The sequence below is a fragment of the Pseudorca crassidens genome, chromosome X (assembly GCF_039906515.1).
Source record: "Pseudorca crassidens isolate mPseCra1 chromosome X, mPseCra1.hap1, whole genome shotgun sequence".
Lineage (NCBI taxonomy): Eukaryota > Metazoa > Chordata > Mammalia > Artiodactyla > Delphinidae > Pseudorca > Pseudorca crassidens.
This window is the reverse complement of record NC_090317.1, coordinates 41,536,271-41,555,891: the sequence shown is the minus strand read 5'-3', so window position 1 is coordinate 41,555,891 and position 19,621 is coordinate 41,536,271. Positions and strand designations below refer to the sequence as shown.

The window sequence follows — 19,621 nt, the reverse complement described above, 5'->3', positions numbered from 1 at the left end:
GTCTGGGGTCATGGGATCAACTCCTCTCTGCTTCTCTGTCTCTCTGCTCCCTGGGGCCTCAGACTGTGATTCCCTAAAGGGCACTGGGCCTTTGTAGAGCACACGGTTCTGTTCCCCCACAGCCAAGGCCAGGCCTCAGCTGTGGCCTCGGTGTCCATGACCCCGACCTTGCCCCCGACTCCCAGTGCCCCACAGCTTCATTGCCCAACACCACCCTGGCTATGAAATCTGCCCCACTGCTTCATTGCCCGACACCATCCTGGCTATGAACTCTGCCCCTCTGTTCAGATTCTCTAGTGTGAGGATCTGTTTGGCTCAGGATGGGTCAAATGTCCACTCGTGCTCCAGTCATCTACAGTCTAGTTTCAGGGGTGGTAGGGGAAGCAGAGACAAGGGTGTTATATACTGTCTGCCCAGGTCCACCAGATGCTAGAGTTGGGGAGAGGCACACACAGAAGAGGCAGTAGTTCTGGGGTGTCGAGTACTAGTGCTCTGGAACACAAAGACGGTCATCAGAACACGTCTGTCTCTCTAGGTCTCTCTCTCCGTAAGCCCCCAATCTACAACTTCCCCGGCCACCACCCCATACCCTACCTTCCACCCCATTTCCCCTCCTCTCTCGCAGCTCCCTTGCCCCATTCACCCACCCTTTCCTTCCACTCTTCCCAAGCCCGCCCCCACCCCTCCCCCTCCCTCTGAAAATTGATTTCCCATCAGGGTACGTTTCTATTCTGTTTCACATTTCTGAATTCAAGGGTTTTATAGCCAGATTCCCCTCCCACAGTGGAAGCAAGTTTTCTCCCCTGGCCTTTGAAGTACTGGAGGTCTCCCCTGCTGGTGGCGATCAGAGTCCCTCCCGTCTCTTTGTGGTTCTTGAGGGCCCATTCCCTGGCCCCCCACATCAGACCACAAGCTAGAATCAGAGGGCCCCCAGCAGGGAGACGTCTGAGATGGAGCTCCTGCTGTGAACGGTGCTGCTGGTGGGGAGGACGTGGGTGCGTCTGGGAAGGGGAATAAGGGGCATGAGTGTGAGGATGGGAATGAGGCAGGGAGCTGGACAGGAGACTGTCCTGTGAGACAGTCCTGTGAGATTGTGCGCCTGGACTTCGCTATCCCAGGTAAATAAAGCGTGGCTGTGTCCATGGACCTGAGCTCTCCCTCCCTCTGCCCACCAGAGGTGTAAATTTTCTGGTTCCCAACTCCGAGAAGCTGCATAAGGTCTCCACGCAGCTCCTCTGCTCCCTCGGCAGCTTCTGACCCTTCCACGTCCTTCTGTCTTCCTCCTCCTCCTGTGGCTCCAGAAGTGGCTGCAGTAGGAGCAGTGGCCTCTGCTTCTTCTTCCTCCTCACCTGCTCTTTCTGCCCCGTCCCACTGGCAGTGGCCAGGCCTGGTCCATTTGCAACCGGCTCTTGGAGAGAAGTGAGCAGATCTGAGACCTGTTCTGGGGGTGGGGCGGCAAACAGGACTGGGGTGGGGGGCGGGCACGGGACTGAGGGCAGGTCGGGGGACGGGCCAGGGACCAAGTCAGAGTAACATGGGACTGTTCCAACTTCCAGAAACAGTGGGGGGTGGGAGGGGTGCATGAGGAAGATTCCCGAAACCCCCAGGACATAAGAGAACCCCCTACACTGTTGAAAGTCTTTGAAGGTGGGAAGAAACAGGAGTGGTCAGAAAAGATTCAGAGCCAAGAATGTGAAGTCCTTGTAATCAAGTACAAAAAGTCTCAAACACCCTCCCACCACCACCACCACCATAATGGTTTTACCACTCAGGGGGCCCTCCCCTCCTAGAGATGGAATGTTCTAGAACAGGAAACAGCCCCAATCTCTCAGTAGCCTCTGGCGCCCCCCTTGCTAGGAAGGTTCTGTAGGTCCTGTTCTAGACACAGCCAGATTCTGATACTTGGTCAGGAAACTTTCTTTAAAGGGCCATATAGTAATTATTTGAGACTTTGTAAGCAAAAGACCTCGTCCCAACTACTTGTAGCACAAAAGCAATCATAAGCAATACTTGAAGAAGTAGCTATGTTCCAGCAAATTTTTATTTATAGAAACAGACAACTGGTAGGATTTGGCCTGTAGTTTGCTAACTCCTGATCTAGACTCATATTTCCTGTGTGTCCCATAGATATCCCAAATTCAAATGTTCATAAGTCAACCTTTTCCCCAAGAAATGATTTTACTCCTATATCCCTGTGTTGTTCAGTATAGAAATCTCAAAATCACCAAGACTACCTCCCTTTAATAACAATCAAATCAGTCACCAAGTCTTATTGCTAATACCTAAGGAACTTTTTTTGACATCCATTCCCATTTAGGGAATGCCCCTGTTGCTTTATAAATTATCTCCCTGACTTTAATCTCTTTCTAATTCCTAATATCCTCCTAACCTTTCCTATGATCACATTACTCTCAAGCTTAAAAAAAATTTGATGGCTTCATGTGACAAATTACTTGGCTTGATGTTAGGTCTCATCTCAGGCTAGCTGTCTCTATTTTCTTCTCACCCCTTATTTATGTACCCAAGGGACTAGCCATGCAGAGACACTTGTGGGTTTTAATTTATTTTTCCATCTGAAAAATCAGACATTCATTATTTGTTATATGAACATTATATTCTGTTCTATGAACTAGTTTGAAAAAGACAACATTTATTCTTTAAGGGTTTATATCAGATAGTGACAGAGGAAAAAAATGATAAATCAGGCATTAAAGTATTACATAAGAAGGTGGTTAAGTACCAGAGGTATAAATCCCACTGTTTTAGCTCTCTTTAAACATGTTATCATGTGTCTTCTTTCCATTTCAATTTTTGTATTTTAATTATCAGACCTTAGTGGGAAGGGTTCATGTTTTCCCTTGTTCTCGAGGGACTTCTGCAGAAAGAGCATTCAAAACCCTACACCTTCAGGAAAGCAAAGATCACCTAGTTTTAATTTTTTACTTCTGTATTATCAATGCTATCCAATTTTTTGAAAATAAATTTTTAGATCAAAAAAATAAAAACGTAATGTAGAAATTGGAATGGTGAGGAAAGGGGAGATACTGGAGTCAGGGAGACCCATTAGGGGGATGCCACAGTAATTCAAAACGTAAACTAAGGGCAGTGGAATTTGGGATGGAGTGGTACATGAACAGAGCTTTTTGCTAGGTAGAATTCATGGGAATGCCAGAGAGGGGCAGGGATGAGAGAATGAGTAGGGTAATTCCCAGGTTTCTACTATAGGGAACTACGTTGATAGTGATGCTGTATACTTATATGGAGAATGAAGGAGAAACTGTGGTGGGTTCAACCTTTAGACGTACGGAGACTGTGGCACATGCCAGTTGAGATACCCTATAGGCAGTTAGATGTGTGAGTCTAGACCTTAGGAGAGACATCAGGGCTGGAGATGTAGTATTGAGAAGTGGAAGCTGGATTTGAAGCAGTGGTTAAAATAACCCAGGGAGAGGATATAGAACAAGAAAAACAGAGTGCCTAGGACAGATCCCTAGCTTTCCTCCCTTGACCTCTTCCTTTCTGCCACTGTCCACTCTCATCGACAGTTTTATAGCTTACCTGTTTACTTCTTTGCCGTCCCTTCTTCTAGCCTCAGAACATCTTTTGCCCTACCTTTTTTATTCCTTCTATAACACTTTAAATGTGAACTTCAGCTTGTGATCACTTGCCTCTGTATGCTACCATCCTTCCACTTCTGCTTATAAACACTTTTAGGAAATAAAAGATAAATAATTTCTTTTGGCCAAAGGATTGGAGGAGGGAGAAAATGAAGACAGGGAAACCTGTTAAGATCCTACTTTAGTAGTACAGGCAAGACACTATTAGGGCTTGAACTGTGGCAGGACCTAGGTGAAATATCAGATAAGGAGAGAATTTTGAAATAGAATTAGCGAAACTTGTTAGCCAATTGTATAAGGGAGATAAGTATGGAGAGGTGGAGTGGAGATGACTTTGAGGCATCTGACTTGAGCAACTAGGTAGTGATGCCTCTAATCATGATAGATAATACAGGAGGAATAACAGACTGTAGGGAAGAGGTACTAAGTTCAGTTTGGGACTGATAAGTGCTTTCATGACAGTAATATGGAATCATAGTTAGATGGATGTACTAGGCTGGATCTTAAGAGAGAGGATAGAGCTAGAGAAAAATATTATACATTTGGATGTCTTCAGCACTTAGTTTGTGGTTGGAATCTAGTGCTTGAACAAAATTTCTGGAGATGAAGTTTGGAGGGAGAGAAGAAAAACACAAATAAGCAAGCAAACAAAACAGAGGCAGGAAACCTGAGGCCTAGGGGAAGATGGCTAACATTCTGGAGATAGCTCAGGGAAGAAAAGCCAGCAGTAGAGTTATAAGGAGTGGTCAGAGAAGTAGACAATCCTAAGTGAGAGATATCTTAGAAGTAACAAGAGATTTAGAAAGTTGAAGGAGAGTTACAAGTTTCAAACTATGCATGGAGGTAAGATAGGCTGAGGGTACACAAGAGGTCATTAGATTTGGCTAGTAAGATGTCCTTGAGTCTAATTATAGAAATTCAAAAGAATTATGGGGAAGAAACCAAATGTTAGTGGGTCATAGAGTGAAGTTATAGCAGCATGCAGAAATTTTGAATGTTTACCAGTCTTTTAAGACCTCTGACAGTGACAGTTATGGTGGGTAGGCAGGGATCAGAGAATAGATCATGGAGGCATAGGATATGACAGCTTAGTTGCTAAGACAACTAACTTATATAATTGTCAACACAAAGATAGAGAGAATATTCTGGCTACTGTATGAGGAGCAAGATAACCACATATAAAGGAAGCTCGGTGCTTTTGAAGTATTTGCAATATAACTTGGACGATAAAGCAAAACTTTTGTGAATATTATAAGAATAATTATAAAACTACTTTTTGACAGATACAAAAATATTAGTGTAATCTAAATAGGAAGCAGTGAAGAAGTAAGAAATACAGTTGACCTTTGAACAACATGGGTTTGAACTGCATGGGTCCACATAGGTGCCAGTTTTTCTCAATAGTAAATACTACAGTATTACACAATCCACAGTTGGTTGAATCATGGATGCAGAACCACAGATGGAGGAACCATTTATATGGAGGGCCAACTATAAGTTATATGTGGATTTATGATTGCACAGAGCATTGGCACCCCTAACCTCCTCACTGTTCAACTGTAGTTATAGTCAGTGAAAAATTGTCTTCAACCAAACAATAAATCAGGGGTCACTCGTAACATGTTGTGGGTTATGATAGTGGCGGGGAATCTTTTGAATTTCCCTTGATTATTCCCTTACCTTTACCCACATGTCGGTCAGCCACTGGCAACAGATTTTTAACTAGTTACCCACACCCCTAGGTGGCAGATTGCAATTGCTTTCCTTGAGAATGGTGACGAACTTGCCACAGGAAAGATCCAAAATTCTCAGTTATCTATGAGTGGGTTATTTTACACACACACACACACACACACGCACACGCACACGCACACGCACACACACACAGGCAATATTTTTCTTGAGTAGGTATCTGACTTAACTACTCCACCCCCAGATAAATTATAGGTTTTTTTGAATTCAGGGTGAATAATATTTTGATAACAAATTTTATCTTGAGCCAGTAGTTTTTAGAATATATATAATTTCTATTGTAACCTGGTCCATTGGCTACTCTTTCTTTAAACAACAAAACAAAACATCTAGATTTACTTTACAGTTTGGTTTGGGAGTCAGTGGATAATGTATTAATTATACAGTGGTGATGATGTAAGAGGGGGTTACTTTCTATGGAGCACTTACCACATGTCAGGTACTGTGCTAAGAGCTTTAAATTAACTCATTGTTGAGAGACAATTCCCTATGGATCTCTTGCATTTCTGCATGGCTTATGCACAGAGGCACTGTCCCTTGTCCCAGATTATCTTTTCAGGGATGTATGTATAGAGAACAGTCGTAAAAGGTAGAAATTGTGCCTCCCATCAGAGCAAATGACAGTTTTGCTTGCAGCCTTGGAAAATATAGATAGTATCTCCCTCTGGAGCAAAAGGCAGGCATGCCTGTGTCCCATTATTAAAGAGTTGTGCCTCCTAAGCTTGGGATTCCTGTCCTGTAATGCAGCCTACTGCTTGTGCTGGTGTCATCTGGCCCTCTTTGTATTGCCTTGTGGGAACTGGGTTTGGGGAAGCAAAACAAATGCTGATATTCTGGCTATTTCTATTGCTGTGAATAATTAACTGTCCATTGTTTCTGACCCAAGAGTCTCTTGTCTTCTACCAACACCCATGAAAATTAGAAGTATGGTAAAAATCTCAGACCCTACATGTTTTTTAACACTTGTGTAACAAAACAACTCTATTAGGATAACTTTTATTATTCACATTTTACATATACAAAAATGAAGCTCAGTGACCTGTCTAAAGATCCATGGTTAGGGCATGATAGAGTAGGGATTTGAAACGAAGCCTCTCTGACCGTAGTGGCCACATTCCCAAGCAGTGAGAATTCTCAAGTCCAGTTCAGTTCAAGTCCCTGGGTTGACCTTTTCTTGGACTGCATCAAGAACCATTAGGAAATTATGTTTGAATAGTCCTGGGTTGGAGATTATCAATGTCATTCCAAAGGCTGAGTGTTCATTTCAGCAGGGGAGAAGTTAATAAAGTATTCCCTGTTCACACCTCCAATGAATCCTTGTTTGTTTATTAACTGTGTTTCTGCCTAATGGAACGAATGTACATAAATTCAAACCTATTATATTGACATTATTATAGACTAGAGATATCACCCATGAAAGATAACATTGTTTATTAAAAAACAAACAAAAAACACAAAAATCCCTGAACTCTTCACAACTATAAATAAGGTTATTTGCTTATAGACTGAAAAGTAGAAAAGTGACATTTTCAAAAGATCTTGTATTCCCTCAACTTATTATAGCACAGATATTTTTTGTTATTGTGTTAAGTTTACATCTGCTTTTTTTTAATATACCCAATCAGCATGGCACATAGAAGTTTCTCAAAAATGTCATTTGAATTCATCTAAAAGGTTGTGGCTCTTCATAAAATGATAATATTAAGAAATTGGTCAGAGCTTTGGCCCTCTTGGTCTTTTCTTGAAAAAAGACTTTATTTTTCAGAGAAGTTTTAGGTTCATGATAAAATTGAGAGGAAGATACAGAGATTTCCCATATACCTCCTGCCCACATACATGCATACACCATTATCAACATCTCTCATCAGAGTGGAACATTTGTTACAATTGATTAACCTACATTGGCACATCATTATCACCCGAAGTCCATAGTTTTCATTGTGGTTCACTCTTGGCATTGTACATTCTATGGGATTGGACAAATGTATAGTGACATGTATCTACAGTTATAGTATCATAACGAGTATTTTCACTACCCTAAAAATCCTCAGTACCCTACCTATTCATACCTCCCCCCAAATCTTGGCAACCACTGATCTTTTATTGTCTCCATAGATTTGCCTTTTCTACAAGGTCACATAGTTGGAATCCTGCAGTATGTAGCCTTTATAGAGTGCCTTTTTTTTTTCTTTCTTAGTAACATGTATTTAAGGTTCCTCCATATCTTTCCTGGCCTGATAGCTCATTTCTTTTTAGCACTAAATAATATGCCATTGTCTTAGATGTACCACAGTTTATCCATTCACCTAACTGAAAGACATCTTGGTTGCTTCTAAGTTTTGGTAATTATGAACAAAACTGCTATAAATGTCTATGTGCAGGTTTTTGTGTGGACATAATTTCTTTACTCCTTTGGATGGATACCAAAGAACATGAATACTAAATCACATGGTAAGAGTATGTTTCGTTTTGTAAGAAACTGTCAAACTATCTTGCAAAGTGGCTGTACCATTTTGCATTCCTACCATTAATGAATGAGTGTTCCTGTTGATCTGCATCCTCACCAGCATTTGGTGATGTCACTTGTTCTGGATTTTGGCCATTCTGGTAGGTGTGCAATAGTATCTCATTGCTTTAATTTGCATTTCCCTGATGACATATGATGTACATCTTTCCAAATGCTTATTTGCCATCTGTGTACCTCCTTTGGTGAGGTGTCTGTTAAGGTCTTTGGCTCATTTTTATGTCGGGTTATTTTCTTATTGTTAAGTTTTAAGAATTCTTTGTGTATTTGGGATAACTTTATTAGATGTGTCTTTGGCAAATATTTTCTCCCAGTCTGTGGCTTGTTTTCTAATTCTTTTGATACTGTTTTTGGTAGAGCAGAAGTTTTTCATTTTAATGAAGTTCAGCTTATCAATTATTTCTTTCATGGATCATGCCTTTGGTGTTGTAATTTAAAAAAATTATTGCCATATCCAATGTCATCTAGGTTTTCTTCTTTGTTGTCTTCTAGGAGTTTTATAGTTTTGCATTTTATGTTTAGGTCTGTGACCCATGCTGAGTTACTTTTAGTGATGGGCATAAGGATCTGTGTCTAGATTCATTTTTTTTTGCATGTGGATGTGCAGTTGTTCCAGTACCATTTGTTGCAAAGACTGTCTTTGCTCTATTGTATTGCCTTTGCTTCTTCGCCAAAGATCAGTTGAGGGCTTCCCTGGTGGTTCAGTGGTTAAGAATCCTCCTGCCAATGCAGGGGACACGGGTTCGAGCCCTGGTCCGGGAAGATCCCACATGCTGCAGAGCAACTAAGCCCGTGTGCCACAACTACTGAGCCTGAGCTCTAGAGCCCACGAGTCACAACTACTGAAGCCCATGAGCTTAGATCCCATGCTCCACAACAAGAGAAGCCACTGTAATGAGAAGCCCGTGCACTGCAAGGAAGTGTAGCCCCCACTTGCTGCAACTAGAGAAAGTGTAGCCCCCATGCAGCAAAGAAGACCCAACGCAGCCAAAAATAAAATAAATAATTTTTTTAAAAATGAAGGCAAAGGAAAAATTTCTCAGATTAAAAAAAAATAGGGAGGGTGGGAGGGAGGGAGACGCAAGAGGGAAGAGATATGGGAACATATGTATATATATAACTGATTCATTTTGTTGTAAAGCAGAAACTAACACACCATTGTAAAGCAACTCCAATAAAGATGTTTAAAAAAAAAGATCAGTTGACTATATTTATGTGGATTTATTTCCAGGCTCAACATTCTATTCCATTGATCTATTTGTCTATTATTTTCCCATTATCACAATGCCTTAATTACTATAGCTTGATAGTAGACCTTGACGTCAGGTAGTGTCAGTCCTCCAGCTTTGTTCTTCTCAGTATTGTAGTTATCATCATCTAGATCTTGTAAATATTTTGTTAGATATATATCTATGTGTTTCATTTAGGGTTTTCTAAAATATAAATGGTATTGTGATTTTAATTTCAAATTTAAAACTTGTTCATTTCTGACATATAGGAAAGCAATTGACTTTTGTGTATTAACCTTATATCCTGCAACCTTGCTATAAATGCTTATTAGTTCCAGGCATTTTTTTGTCAGTTCTTTCAGATTTTCTACATAGAAAATCATGTAATCTATGAATTTTCATGTCTACTGCATTAACTAGGACTTCCAGTATAACGTTGAAAAAGAGTAGTGAGAGAGGACATACTGCCTTATTCCTGGTCATTGTCGGAAAGCTTCTAGTTTCTCACCCTAAATATGTTAGCTGTAGGGTTTTTTGTAGATATTCTTTATCAAGTTGAGGAATTTCCCTTCTAGTCCTAGTTTACTGAGAGTTTTTATTATGAATGCGTTTTGGATTTTGTCAAATGCTTTTTCTGTGTCTACTGATCTGATCATGTGATTTTTTCTACTTTAGCTTGTTGATATGATGGATTACATTAATTGCTTTTTGAATGTCGAACCAGGATAAATCTCACTTGGTTGTGGTGTATAATTCTTTTTATACATTATTGGATTTGATTTGCTAACATTTTGTTGAGTATTTTGCATCTATGTTCATGAGAAATATTGGTCTGCAGTTTTCTTTTAATGTCTTTGGTTTGGGTATTAGGGTAATGATGGCCTCATAGAATGAGTTAGAAAGTATTCCTTCTGCTTCTATCTTCTGAAAGAGATTATAGAGAATTGATATAATTTCTTTCTTAAATATTTGATAGAATTTACCAGTGAATCTATCTGGGCCTGGTGCTTTCTGTTTTGGAAGGTTATTAATTATCTATTCAATTACTTTAATAGCTATACGTCTATTCATATTGTCTGATTCTTCTTGTATGAGTTTTGGCAGATTCTGCCTTTCAAAAAATTGGTCCATTTCATCTAGGTTATCAGATTTGTGGGCATAGAGCTGTTCACAATATTCCTATGTTATCCTTTTAGTATTCATGGGATTTGTATGTCCCCTCTTTTATTTCTGATATTAGTAATTTATATCCTCCCCCATTTTTTCTCCTCTTGGTCTTTTAAAGTATTAACATTTCATGTTTGCAGTTATATGTACTTATTTCTGCACTCATCTGAAAGTCTCCTTTTCCACACAAATATGTTTTTCAGTAAAATCTTCTTATTTTATAATGATTCTCAAGAAATGGAATTCACCAAAGGGCCTAATATCCTGTTTGTTTATTCATTTGTTTCCCTTCCCTGAATTGGTATAATATCAGTTCATAGTTCTTTTGGTTTGAGGACAATATCATCCAGTAATGGTAGATTGATTAATTGATAGTTATGCATAGTGGTCAATTCACATTTCAAAAATATCAGAAAACAAACTTGGTTTTAGTTTACTAACCATTAGATAGTTCTGTGATTTTCAAGGAAAATATTTTGAAATGAAGATAAGACAGTTGAAGGAACCATTTAGAAAAGTTTCAACTATATCCTGACACATTTTTTCTGGGCTTCTGCTTTTAGATATGAAAGAATTCCCTAATTTATTTAGTTTATTTTCAGTAGGCTAACCCTGGTGATACAGCAAATGCACTTAAACTCATATTTTGAAATACAACTTTAGATTTTATAATATTAGCATGTTTTATAAATGGGAATTGGAAAGGGGCATCTGTATTTCTCATGTATGTTTTAAATCCTAGGTCTCACTTTTCCCCTTAGGAAACCCAAGATGATCAACATTGTCCCTTAGAAATATTTCTGCAAAAAAAGTGTATAAATTATGACCTAAAGTAGCTAACATTAAACCTTTGGAATAGAAAGCAAGGTTTATTTACAAATTTGAAAATTCTGTGCTGTGCATTTTAATAACAGTGTTCTTTAAGTGTTATCTGTACACATCTGCATTTCTTTCTGTGAGCATCCCCAAGTTGGTGTGGATAACCATGAGTTAGTTCAGCTGATAGCACCAAGTTCTGAGAGTGGCCAGGGGCTAACAGCCAGAACCTTGGTTCTAAGCCACTGACCAGCTATATGATCTTGACTAAGTTATTTATCCTCTCTGTGTCTCTGTTTTACTCCTATACAAAATGTAGATGATACTTACCGTGCACCTTTTCCTGGATTATTGCCAGAATTAAGTAAGACAAGAGATATGGAAATACTTGAAAGATTACAAATGTATACAATTGTAAGGCATTGCTGCAACATCACTGTGAAGGCCCTTTGCTCATGTTGAGCCTGAATGTGCTCCTTGTCCCCCTCAGGATGTGAAGGGAGGACAGAAAAAAGTACAATTCCCATTCTTGCACACTCGTCAGTCTGCCTCCTCAAACTTGCACAGCTCTAATTGTACCTAATGAAAGAAAAGTAACATTTTTAGGTCCCAGTTGCAGGAAACATTTTAAATAGAACTGGCCTGCGGCATTTTTCAAAGTAAAATCTATATAATGCAAGATTATTAACAGGAACTGTGCCAGGGCTAGATTACACAACTAATCAAAATCAATCTGAGTCTCAGACTGTCAGGCATCCTTGATCACACCTTCCCCAAGTCAGCAATGGAAACAACAGGACTCACACCAGGCCTTGTCTTGAGTTCCGGAGAATTTGGTCCTCATCAAGGACTTCATACTAGGGCTTGCTCATGGGGTAACAAGCAATCTGTCAGCAGGCTTTTACATGGTAAAGACCAGAGCAAGAGTGAATTCATGCAGAGCCCTGGTCAAGATTGTTTGTGGATAAGGGTTAGAGAATATTTCCTCCTTCAACCTATCAGCCATTTCCAGGGTGGGTTCCCTGCCCTCATCCTCATCCCAAGTTAATGAAAGTGCTGCTGGCATGACCTACATAGTGTATACTTTGGGCATTTTGGAGAGGGAACACGAAACCTTGCCTAGGGGTCTGGGCTTTATTATAGAAGGTGTTTGTCTAAGAAACTTGCAAAAGGCTTAGTGGAACTCTTACTAACAATTCGACCTCCAAAGTTCTGGCCTTTGCCTAGTAGCTGGTATTCACAGTACCTGGAAGTTCCTTCTTGCCTTAGTTGCTTTCTCTTGATTAACTTCTTTTTGTGCCTAGGTCAGTATATCTTTTTGATCCTTTCAGACCTTCATGGCACACTGGTACTAGGCCTTTTGCCTAACTGACCTCTTCTAGACTCTTCTCTCAAGTGGCACCCCAGGCCAGTGGCATATCTTAACCCATCACTGCCAATGTATTGTTTTTATTATACTGATGATTGTTCACAATTACTACATCACATATAAATTATAATTATTAATTTATCAACAATATATGTAGGAACTAATACAAGCGGTAAAAACAAAAAAAAACAAAAAAAACAATTCTAATGGCAGTCTATTAAATATTTACTATGGGTCAGATGCTGTGTTACATGTTTTATATTTGCTTAATAGTTACAGCAGCCTGGAGAGGTCAGATATTATAACCATTCCAACTGAAAACAGTAAACTTGTTTTTGCTTAAGTTTGTATAATAAAAGAGCTTCCTCCTCCAAACTCCAGTGGAGCCACCATAAAGGATTTATCCTCATTTTTCAGCTGAGGAATCTGAGACTGAGAGATGTTACATAACTTGCTCAAGGACACAGAGCTAGTTGAACCTAGTGGATCTTAGTTCAAAGCTAGTGCTTTGTTATGAAACCACAATATTATATTGGTCCCTTACTTAGTCTATCCTATTTTATCCTCAGGACTAAATAGATCTGGGATAGTAAGCTCCTTTCAGGGAACTGTACATTCTGTCTAATACTTCTATTGTTGAGACTGCTGGACAACAGCTCTCTCTCCCTGGGTTTGTAACACAAAAATGGGAAGATTTCACCTGTATGGATGGATACCATGGAACAGATATGATCAAAGTCTGTGACATTAACAACTGTTCATAATATTTTACATTCTTAGCAGAGGTGATTTTCTTTCTGCTTCGTTTAAAACTTTTTAAAAACTGTGACCATTTATCTTCGTTCCATCCCCTATACATACCCTAGTCCTCCTTGTCTCCCAGATATAGTCATTATAGTTTTTTCTTTGCTGGTATGCTGATGCACCAAATTTGGCTAATCCTTACCCTGGTGGTACAAGAATACCTGCAGAATTATCTTGAGTCATATTTAAACAGGGAATGTGATATTTGACCAGCCACATACACACATGACTCTGTAGAATGGGGATGGGGTGGTTAGTTCCATAATGAGTTTATGCAAAAGTAGAGCAGGGAGGACATGTCTCTTGAATACATACCTTTTGATGCCCACACATTTAATCAACTAACATTTACTAAGCCCTTGCTATCAACTTAGATCCCAGGAATAGAGTGATGAACAAGAGCAACAAATTCTTTGCTCACACTTAACAAAAAGCACATGATAGAAAATCAAAGAGAAGAGCAAGTATAAACAACCATGGCTCAAATAGGCTTAGTATATTCAAGAAACAGAGTAAATACGATTGCGACTGCACCCTAATGAGTGAAGGACAGAATGTTACAATAGGCCACATCATGTAGGATGTTAAAGAAAGCAAGAAGACATGGGCATGTTTAGCACTGAAGTATTGAAAATGGAGTCAAGAAGAGCCAAATTGATTGAACCAAATTTTACCTTATTGGCTGAGACTTAAAAACATTTCTGGTGGCTTTAGCTTCATGGCTCTTAAAGAAGCTGTCAAACATCTAATAGAATTAAATGTTCTTACATTTGATCCCTAGTGGCCATATATTAAACCCTAAGAACCTACATTGAGGAAGAGAGAAAAGCAATAGCTCACAATCTACATTGTATAATGGGGTTACATCTGAATATCAGAATGGAAGTGTATCTTCAGATGACACAGGCATCACATAGTCAGGAGTACTTGCCAGTAATTAACTTCACTAGAAATCCAAGTAGCAGTCATTTTGATTAACTTAGTTTGTAAACCCAATGGGCAGCAGCCATCTGCACTCCTGTGTTTTGTATGGTGTCTGGCATATTGTGAAATTTCAATGAATACTAAGAAGTACAAATAGTAACAATCATTTGAGGCCATCTTAAAATTATTGGTTGGCATGTTAATCCCATTTATCAGGATTGTTTTTACTTAGTTGTAAAAATACTCGGTTTTGAATTATCCCTGGCACTTTTGTTTTTTAACAGCAGGTATCCCTTGATGTTTAGAACACATATGATTCTGAAATGTCTCACCAAGAGATTTACAGTTGGCCTTCTTTTGAGTCTTACCAGGCTGCTTCTGATCTCTTCCTCATACTTTCCAGATTTCTTTTGTGAGGTTGATATCTTCTGGAGTCTAGGTAGAGTAGGGTAGGGAAATGTCATGGGATATATATAGGGAAATGAAGGCAGAATTCAATTTCATAAATACCCTTCTATTATGGGTTAGCCCAGTAATGTCCAATTTCTAAAGCAGCTTTATGGTAAAATTCAATGTTGAAATTCCTTTATAATTCTAGTTTTGATGAATAAAATTAATCCACTCTGCTAGGATTTGTTCTTTGTAGGAACCCAAATTTGACCCCTGACATATCTCAGTAAACACCTTAAAAAGCTATGTGAGTTAATGGGTATCTTCTATATGTTGATCTGTTTTTATTTTTATTTTATATTGGAGTATAGTTAATTAACAATGATGTGCTAGTTACAGGTGTACAACAAAGTGATTCACTTATACCCATACAAGTTGTTGATCTGTTTTTTGGTATGTATCCTATAAAAGAAAATGTTGGCTTAGAAACCAATGGAAAAATTAACAATCCTTGGAATACCTGTTAAGGGACTGGCCATAAGGGCAAACCAGAAATGGCTATAGCCCTAGTTATAGACTTTCTCATAAGTTTTTGCTATCAGATTGTCAACATAGCACTGTTTACCACTGGGAAAGCAGTCTGACTGTTTTACATTTCAGAAGATGGGTACAGCTGCTCTATGTAGCTATCTCATGGCCAGAGATGTCCACATTAGCATTTTGTTCCATATCTTCATGTCAGTTGAAGTAGAAAAATGTTCTGTGTTGTTTCCATGTTGTTTCTGATTTCTAGGCAAGGTCCTAAGTGGAAAAGTCAACATTCTTGAAATATACAGAGTAAAAACATAGGTGTAAACACCCAATAAAGCCATTTTGCTATTTCTCTATCCCTACAGAAACTCGACATATTGCATGAAGGTGTCAATGTCCTTGACTGTTGCAGAGAATGAATCAGGTCTGTGCTACAATAGCAGGATCCGCTATTTGGAAAAATCTGAAGTCACTAAAAGAAAGGAGATATCCTGCCCAGACATGGATGACTTTAAAAAGTCCGATCAGGAGCCTGATGTTGTGTGGTATAAGGTAACTCAGCATGATGTCAAATGCATTTTTTTACCCTAAGTCAATAGCTGGCTTGGGGAGATAAAAAGGGAGAGATTTTATTTTGAGTTTTTGGTATTAGATATTTCACTGAGAAGAATCAGCAGATCCACAGCTAAATAATTCAGAGCTATGATCCCTATATATTACTGGTTTTCATGTACTTCCATCAGCAGGTGTCAGAAGCAATCCCAGCTTCTCCAATGACTAAAAATAAGGAAAATATCCCTTTACCCCAACTCATGAGAGCAAATGGGAAGAAGAGTGAAGACTGAAATAACACATGAAAGAAATTATTTGAGGGACCTAGAAATATTATTCACTGTTAGGAACAAAGGCCCATCTTTACAAGGAATGGTGCTTACAAGAAATAACAACGATTATCATGGTCTATATTGTGAGAACCACTGCAGTCAGTGCAGAGGAGAGAAATGGGCCCAGTGCAGGATATGTGAACACTGGAAATAACGTGTTTATCTGGAAATAAACCACACTCAAAGGTTGTACAGATGAGAGTTGAATGAAGGAACTGTTTACAGAGGTGTGGTTAGGGTTAAGGGAACCAAAAAGGGAAAAAGCTGTAAATTACCGCTCCTAGGTCTAGAGTGGCAAGGGGAAGGAGCTGTATCTCTGGAACCTGGCAAGAGCGGAGCAGGCCTGTCAAGAGCTGTGGCCTTAGAGGAGCATATTAACTGTGGAAAACAGAGAGGGAGTGGATAGAATGGACACCCTAACCCCTCTTAACTCCCGCCTTCTGGTTTCTTGCTAGTGTCTTCCCTCCCACCATGTGAGTTCAAACAGAATTCAGAAAGCAAAACCAGGGGGTAGAATCAATAGTCTTCAGCTTCTCTGGGCCCAGAGTAGGTCAGACAAAGGCAGAGCATGGATCTAGGGCAGGAAGCAGAAAAATAAACATACAACCTTTCAACTATGATATTCTGGCTGCGAGCCTGGGGCACTGTGGTTCTAAAAGAGGACTGAGCACCCTCTGCCACCTCTGAGCCACACTGGTTGGCCCATGGTGACCATATATGACTATATATGGTGGCCAGAGGTGACCAAGGGGGTTTTCTGCACAGGTACTGTGCACATTATTGCAACCAAACATACATAAAAGGTAGGACAGGTTGTTTCTGTAGTATCTGACAGACCCTCAGTTTCCAGGAAAGCCTAAACCCTAGCTCCTACAGTTGTCAGGTGCTTTTACATTTGGAAGTTCCTCTATCTTCATGCCTGGGGGAACTCGACAAGAGACAGCAAGAGCATGTCCTGAACTAGAACCTCAAGTCTCTTTGTGAAGTGTCATCCTCCTTTTTTTTTTCTTAATATTCTGACACATAAAAAGGAACATGATGTTCATTATGCATAAATATAGAATATCCATACTTAGTGGGACCCTTCATGCCATCATCAGCCTTGTTAGTAGTTCTTTTTTCTTTAATTTTTTTTTTTTTTGGCCACGCTGCATGGCATGTGGGATCTTAGTTCCCTGACCAGGGATCAAACCCGCACGCCCTGCAGTGGAGGTACAGAGTCTTAACCACTCGACAACCAGGGAAAGTCCTAGCCTTGTTAGTATTTCTTAATCACTTACTATGTGCCATTTGCTGTGCTAAGCTTGGTCTCTATGTTATCTCACTTAAGTCTCAATGCAACTCTGTGTGGTGGGCGCTATTATCATCATTTAACAGAGGAAAAAACTTGAGTCTTACAGGAATGTAGAGACTTGTCCAAAGCTACTCAGCTAACAAAGCTTCATTTTATATTCAAGGCAGTGTGGTTCCAGAGTCCATTTTCTTAATCACTAACCTCTCCTGCAATAGGCCTGGAGCTAAACCCAGCCTCGATTGCAGGCACTTCTTTAAGATGAGTAAAAAAGGTTTTATTTCAATTTTATACTTCAGGAAGGGAGGTTGACTAGCTCAAGGGTTAGCAGCTAGGAGTAAACTCCAGGTCATCAGCTTTCTCTTACAGTGTTCATTCTATCTCATCTTTTTGTCTTTTCACTAAATTCTTTTTTCCCCTTTCTTCACATCTCTATACATCACCATAGTCATTGTCTACCAAAGCAGTTTATTCCTTGGAAAAAGCTAACCCTCACTCTTTCTTAGAAATGGACCAATGATGGTGAAACAAAGGGCTTTTCCAGCTCTGCCTGGATAATAACATTTAATATTTGTATAACATTTTACAATTGATAAATAATAAGCATAATGATAGGTAATATTTATTAAGTACTTACTATATGCCAGACTCTATTTTAAGTGCTTTAGATGGATTAACTCAACTTCTAGTTTCTCAGTCTCAATCTTATGTCTTATGTAGGTATTATTATTATCCCCATTTTACAAAAGACATGACTGGAGACTCAGACGAGTTAAGTGACTCAACAAATGTCACACAGCTGTTTGTGACTTGCAGTTTGGCTCCTGGGCCCTTCCACTTAGCCATTACACTATACAAATGGATCAGGATAAAAAATTAAAACCAAAAGTTAAAGAGTCTGTGAAGCTCCCAAATGCATTGTTAACCCCACTTTTCACACATGGTTTTAAGTAAATCCTTGAAAAATTGACATATTAGGAAAACGTTTCCTTTTTCGCCAATACTTCGATAATCTGCCTTGCTTGCTTTGTAGTCTGTGCATTTCCTACCAGACTGAACATGAAGTGATTTTGCTCTGGCTACAACAATGAAAAAAGGAGGACACATTTGTCTGGAGTTAATTCTGGTGCATATCCAAAGTTAGAAATGTACAATGTATTATCTCCAGTGTTTTAACAGTGAAAAGTATGTGTTGCATGATCCTTTTCCCAGTCTTCTTTTCAAATATATGTAATCTTTAAACTTGTTTACTTTCCAACCATCCTGTTATGGCAGGCCTTTGAGGACTATTCTTCCATGCCTGCAGGTAATCACAGGTGAATAGGAAGGTAGAGGTGGCTCATATGGCACTGGGGCGTGTTCATAAAGATGAATGAGTAAGCCTATCCTGGTTGTCCTTGGAATGTAAGAGATATGCATAAGGGGGCTGTAACTCCTCTATCTGAACTCTGTTAGCAAAAGGAAGTGAGGAGAGGGGCTACACTTTCAGCACTTCCTCCTGACGCTATGTATGGGGCTTAAATATTAGAACAGAATATACAATTATGTCAATGCTTTTGGAAACATTTTTGAAATGAGAGATAAAGATTATTTTCTTTATTGAACTAAGAACACAAGAACAACCTCATTATTCACTGAGAACACTTGACACAAGAGTGTAGAGTCCCTTTATCCCATTTCTAAACAAAAAAATTCCCTAACCTTAATAGGACATTAGGAATGAAAATACAAATATGTTCCTTGGGGTAAAACGCATATCTGTGTCATTAGTTACCTCTGCTGATAAAAGGCTGATGTTAATGAAGTCAAGTCTTCCAGTTTGAATCCTCCTTTTTCTTGCCACAATTATCTTAATTTCAGATGTTTGCCGTTGGTTATAATGGAATGGTTGAGTGCATTATGGATAGGTCAGTGCAAATTCATTCATTCAGTTAGTATATATATACTGGGTGCCTACTATGTGCATGTTGACTATATATATCTAATTCATTTTTAATAGCTGTATCATAGTTCATAGGCTAGATATAACCTTGCTTTATTCAACCATTTTTCAGATGGATATTCAATTTTTTCTAGTTTTTTAAAAATAATCCAAGTATTGCAGTAAACATCCTTGAAAACATACTTATATCCTTACATCCATGGCGTACAAGATAGGAATGATCTCTGTCAGTTCTATTATTCAGTATTGTTTTGGAGGTTCTAGCTGATGCCATAAGAAATTTAAATGAAATACACTATACAAACATTGGAAAAGGAGGACAAAATAATCTTATTTTTCAGATTGTATAATTGTATACCAAGAAAACCCAAGAGATTAAAC

The 19,621-nt window shown here is 39.1% G+C and overlaps 1 protein-coding gene across 1 annotated transcript in view; it reads left to right on the top strand.

The window, feature by feature from the left end:
• Positions 1–19,621, top strand: part of IL1RAPL2 (interleukin 1 receptor accessory protein like 2) — a 533,285-nt gene that overhangs the window by 14,542 nt on the left and 499,122 nt on the right. Inside the window, exon 2 of the mRNA XM_067724491.1 lies at positions 15,489–15,675. Coding sequence (XP_067580592.1) covers positions 15,489–15,675 — 187 coding nt within the window. The remainder of the gene's footprint in view (positions 1–15,488; positions 15,676–19,621) is intronic.